Below are 6000 nucleotides of genomic sequence, written 5' to 3' on the forward strand. Positions count from 1 at the left end.
AATTATTACCACTAGTATATTGCATTGTTATTATTATTATTATTAGTAGTAGTAGTAGTTGTAGTACTAGTAGTATCGTTTTTGTTGTCATAACTATAGCACTATAAGGTGCTTCTGTTGGTTTTGCCATTCTGTTTGTAGGATTTCTTAACGACTACCTTTTAGTTTTCAAAACTCAATGTGTTGAACCACCGTGGCTGTGGCTCCAAATTCAATTCCTACCGAGCTGCTGTGTTTCTTCTCGTAACCATTTAATAGCCTCAGCAGGCGGATGCAGGTCAAAACAGCCCAGATTGTGCATTGAGAGGGCTGGGACTGCCGTCTGTCCAGCAGCAGGTCTAGGCCATACGGGACCTGAATAGATGGTATGCTGTGTCTGCTGAGAAGCCATATCTTCAACTAAACACTTATCTCTGCCTTTGGCAAACAACTCATTATGTCCTGTTAACCTCTCCCACCACACACACACACACACACACACACACACACGCACACCAGCATGAAAACAGGTCTTCAATCAGGTAGGTAAAGAGAACCATGTTGAACAGAGTTAGGATTTATAAGGATGGAATATATATATATATATATATTTATACAGTGGGGCAAAAAAGTCTTTAGTCAGCCACCAATTGTGCAAGTTCTCCCACTTAAAAAGATGAGAGAGGCCTGTAATTTTCATCATAGGTATACCTCAGCTATGAGAGACAAAATGAAAAAAAAAATCCAGAAAATCACATTGTCTGATTTTTAAAGAATTTATTTGCAAATTATGGTGGAAAATAAGTATTTGGTCAATAACAAAAGGTCATCTCAATACTTTGTTACATGCCCTTTGTTGGCAATGACAGAGGTCAAACGTTTTCTGTAAGTCTTTACAAGGTTTTCACACACTGCTGCTGGTATTTTGGCCCATTCCTCCATGCAGATCTCCTCTAGAGCAGTGATGTTTTTGGGCCTTCGCTGGGCAACACGGACTTTCAACTCCCTCCAAAGATTTTCTATGGGGTTGAGATCTGGAGACTGGTTAGGCCACTCCAGGACCTTGAAATGCTTCTTACGAAGCCACTCCTTCGTTGCCCGGGCGGTGTGTTTGGGGTCATTGTCATGCTGAAAGACCCAGCCACGTTTCATCTTCAGTGCCCTTGCTGATGGAAGGAGGTTTTCACTCAAAATCTCACGATACATGGCCCCATTCATTCTTTCCGTCACACGGATCAGACGTCCTGGTCCCTTGGCAGAAAAACAGCCCCAAAGCATGATGTTTCCACCACCATGCTTCACTGTAGGTATGGTGTTCTTTGGATGCAACTCAGCATTCTTTCTCCTCCAAACACGACGAGTTGAGTTTTTACCAAAAAGTTCTATTTTGGTTTCATCTGACCATATGACATTCTCCCAATCCTGTTCTGGATCATCCAAATGCTCTCTAGCAAACTTCAAACGGGCCCGGACATGCGCTGGCTTTAGCAGGGGGACACGTCTGGCACTGCAGGATTTGAGTCCCTGGCGGCGTAGTGTGTTAGTGATGGTAGCCTTTGTTACTTTGGTCCCAGCTCTCTGGAGGTCATTCACTAGGTCCCCCCGTGTGGTTCTGGGATTTTTATTCACCGTTCTTGTGATCATTTTGAGCCCACAGGGTGAGATCTTGCGTGGAGCCCCAGATCGAGGGAGATTATCAGTGGTCTTGCATGTATTCCATTTCCTAATAATTGCTCCCACAGTTGATTTCTTCACACCAAGCTGCTTACCTATTGCAGATTCAGACTTCCCAGCCTGGTGCAGGTCTACAATTGTGTTTCTGGTGTCCTTTGACAGCTCTTTGGTCTTGGCCATAGTGGAGTTTGGAGTGTGACTGTTTGAGGTTGTGGACAGGTGTCTTTTATACTGATAAGGAGTTCAAACAGGTGCAATTAATACAGGTAACAAGTGGAGGACAGAGGAGCCTCTTAAAGAAGAAGTTACAGGTCTGTGACAGCCAGAAATCTTGCTGGTTTGTAGGTGACCAAATACTTATTTTCCACCATAATTTGCAAATAAACTCTTAAAAAATCAGACAATGTGATTTTCTGGATCTTTTTTTTTCATTTTGTCTCTCATAGCTGAGGTTTACCTATGATGAAAATTACAGGCCTCTCTCGTCTTTTTAAGTGAGAGAACTTGCACAATTGGTGGCTGACTAAATGCTTTTTTGCCCCACTGTATATATATATATATATATATATATATATATATATATATATATATATATATACATATATATATGTTTGTGTGCTTGTGTGTGTGTGTGTGTGTGTGTGTGTGTGTCCTCGACTTCACACAGACATGAATTGACCCCCTTTTCTTTATTCTACAGCTGTCAGCACCCTTCCATCATCCTTCATAGACCAGTAATATATCTGTTCTGTGGTAAATGTCAGACACACAGGCTGGAAGTTTCTGCCACCGTTGTTCAGGTGGCAGAAGGATCAGTGGATTTCCTTCCCACAATCCTACAGGCTCCCCTTCTGCTGCGTAATGTCATGTCCTTTACTGCCTGCTACGGAGATCCTTATTTCCTTGCCCCTCTGTCTGGTGTGAGGATCCATAAGATAGCAGAACAAGAGATTATTCTTTTCCCTTGAGGGCCCCCGTACGAAGCCTCGTGTTTTTTTTTTATAGCGAAGGAAGATAAGACTGAGAAAGTTGACAACATGCAAGACGGCCCAGGGACACAAGGTTACATTAACATCTGTCTTTCATGGAAACCTCAGATAGTTTTGGTCGGAACAATGCAAGACCCCGAAAAAGGACCCCTCTCTTCTTCCCCCTTCTTCATTCAATTGGAGTCATTATGTGGTCCTTGAGTCCATATATTCATTTGGCGATGGACCGGGTTCCGGCTCGTCATTCGGGCGTTGTGTTATCAGGGGAAAAGGGGGCTTGAGTGCACAGACAGCTGTTTGAGCGCTGCACATTCCATGGTCAGGAGCGTGGGCGTCTGAGTGAATTCACAGACCCCTTTCTATGCAGACATTAATGGTCCAAAGGAAACCCTGTCCCTCCACAACAAGGGCTTTGTGGCCGACGTGGAGACACTGTTGATGGAATGACTGATTTGGGAATGAGTCTCAAGTCAGATGAGGGGCGTGAGGGACTGAGGAATGTATTGACAAATAGTGCAGGATTTATTTATTCATGTATTTATCAATGTATGACGTGACTGTTTGCAAGGATGATGAATTATCCAAGCATAATGAATACATTCATGGTGTTTTTACCCCGAGATCCCCTTACTAGCGTTCCATCTAAGATCTCACATTGGAAATATAAAGGGGTGTTTTAACTCAATATCTGGAAAACAAAGAATTTCTCTGCTTTGTGGGGTCTCTTGAATGAAAGCATTGAATTAAAAAATGTGGTTGAAGTAGTTAACATGTATTCAATTAAATAGAATAGAATAGAATAGAATAGAATAAAATATGGTGTTCTGTGTGTATGAATGCAATCATTGAGATTTGTACATATTGATGAATTTTCTTATACCTTTATTTCTATTTATTAATTGTGAATTCGGCATTGTCAAAGGTAATCCATCCCTTTTTTGTATTTCTAAAAGGAATCCTAGTGGACATGCCCAGCTGGTAAGCAGTATAAGTGTCAGTGTGTGAGCCCTTCCAGCTCCTGCTCTACTTCACCCTCTGTTGGTCAGGGGAAGTCGAGCAGCTCTGCATTCTCCTTCATCTCCACCGACCTCCTCTAACTAAATACCTTAAAAACACAGGATCATTCTAATTAGACCTTAGAGAAAAGAGAAAGCTTCAAAGAATATCCAAAACATGTTTCGAATGTGATGGTTTACATGCAACATGTGTGTGTCCTTCTAATGGCATGAACAAATACATCTGTAGATGGATGGATGGAGCGATTGATTGATTGATTGATTGATTCCTATAACTAACAGCTCAATAAATGTAGAAATGTCATTTTTTGAACGCATGTATCCAAGGCCCCAGGAACACATAGGACCCAGCAGTCTGGGTGTAATTCGCCGGCCCCTCGGTAGAGAATGTAAACCACCCCTCTGTGAGGCAGACAATTGTGTTACAATAGTGGTGCGTGTCTCCTCCCTCTGCTCTGACTGGGGCCTCCAGAGACACAAGCGCAGGTGCTCTCTCCCTCAAGGTCGGGGGGTGGGGGGGGATCAGAACGGTCCACACGGCCTCTCCAGTCCCTTTGATGCTCTGAAAGGAGTACAGGGAAAGCTGTCTCTTTTCACCGCAGACCCCAGAGGTCCCCTTTGATACGGAGACTGCTCTTAGTCTGAGGACTGTGTTACAACATGTACCCGGGCCCGGTGAAAACCCCTCCTATTTGCTCAGGGCCACTGGCAAACATCCCAACCGTCAAGGTCGTGGGGAAATTGTTTTGAAAATGTTCCCTCTTTGTTATGACTTTTGCATCACCCTGACCTGGCTGGCCACCAGCTCCCACCGCCTATAAAGAGCCCGAGGCCCCTGGTGAGAGACACAGGGCACACTGTAGGCAAACCATCAATCGAATCCGCTGGAATGGATCTATTTTCCATCTGCGAGTGGACCGTTGCTCCAGTGCGTCTCGACGTGCTGATGGTGGACCTCGGGGCGCAGAACGCCACGGCGGACACAGTAGCGGAGGTTGCCTGCGTGGCCACCAGAGAACTGCTGCTGCTGCTGCTGCTGCTTCTGCTGCTTCTCGTGGCCTGGACCCACAGAGAGAGGGCCACCGTGCCAGGTCAGTGGCCCAGCATCTGCTTCTTCCACGCAGCTCCTTCACGGCTGGGCTACGCTGTCTTTCGCCTGGGGATCCGTGTGGAAAACAGTGTTTCCTCTTTTTGTGTTATTATTCATGCATCCCTCAATACTCTGCATGGGAACAACCCCTCTGCAATAATAGCTGTTTAATATTCTGTTTGTGTTGGGGTTTTTGTATATCTTTCATTCTTGGCGGTTGGCTCTGTTGACAGGCCCCTACTACTGTCTGGGCCTGGGGCCGCTGATGTCCTACCTGCGCTTCATCTGGACGGGCATCGGGACAGCCAGTAACTACTACAACAACAAGTACGGGAGCATGGCCCGCGTATGGATCAATGGGGAAGAGACGCTCATCCTCAGCAGGTCCCTACCATAGATTTATTTTGTTTTCATGTATCTTCTTGGTTGCATTTATTAGTCGTTGTGTAAAAAAAAAATCTCTTTAAGTCATTGTTTGCAGTGTGCATGGGAAGCACTTTGTAAAGTTGGTTTTGAAAAGGGATTCGACAAAGAGAGTGTATTCAATTCGAATCCGAATTAGAATGAGTGTGTTTGACTTGTGTCTGACGGCGTTGTCCGCTCAGCTCCTCTACGGTGCGTCACGTTCTGCGGAGCCACCAGTACACCTCGCGCTTCGGGAGCCAGCGGGGGCTGGGCTGCCTGGGTATGGACGGGCGAGGCATCATCTTCAACAACGACGTGGCCCTGTGGAAGAAGACACGCAGCTTCTTCGGCAGAGGTGCATGACATTCATTCACCGCACGCCCTTCACGTTCTCATGCGTGCGACTTCGTCCTTACTCCCGCCCCCGCTAACGCCGGTGCGTGTGTCATAGCTCTGACCGGTCCGGGGGTGCTGCAGACGGTGGACGTGTGCACCGCCTCCACCCAGTCCCACCTGGACAGCTTGAGGGCGGACCACCCCAGCGGAGGACCCGGGGACAGCCTGCGCCAGGTGGACGTGCTGAGTGTGCTGCGCGGCATCATGGTGGACGTCTCCAACACCCTCTTCCTGGGAGTGCCAGTCGACGGTATGTTTACGGTCTGCGGCTTCTCCCTCGTCCTTGTTTGTATTCATGCCCCACTGTTTTGGGCTCGTTTTCGGGTTTGTTTCTATTACCAATTGATAGTGGCGTAGACAGACGCAACAAGAACGCTCTAGTGTTTGCATTGTGGAAAAGTGAAACTTTCCTATCTCGTATCTAATCTCTCTATGTCCCCCCTCAGAGAAA

General features: G+C 46.2%; 1 protein-coding gene across 1 annotated transcript in view; it reads left to right on the top strand.

Moving 5' to 3' along the window:
* Positions 1-4547: 4547 nt before the first annotated feature.
* Positions 4548-6000, top strand: part of cyp19a1a (cytochrome P450, family 19, subfamily A, polypeptide 1a) — a gene marked incomplete at both ends in the record, with an annotated part of 3909 nt that continues 2456 nt past the window's right edge. The window contains 5 exons of the mRNA XM_079736353.1: positions 4548-4749; positions 4982-5132; positions 5354-5508; positions 5605-5799; positions 5996-6000. The exon at positions 5996-6000 is cut by the window's right edge and continues 110 nt beyond it. Of these exons, the coding sequence (XP_079592479.1) occupies positions 4548-4749; positions 4982-5132; positions 5354-5508; positions 5605-5799; positions 5996-6000 (708 nt within the window). The remainder of the gene's footprint in view (positions 4750-4981; positions 5133-5353; positions 5509-5604; positions 5800-5995) is intronic.

Source organism: Pollachius pollachius (genome assembly GCF_949987615.1).
Source record: "Pollachius pollachius genome assembly, chromosome: 5".
Taxonomy (NCBI): Eukaryota; Metazoa; Chordata; class Actinopteri; order Gadiformes; family Gadidae; genus Pollachius; species Pollachius pollachius.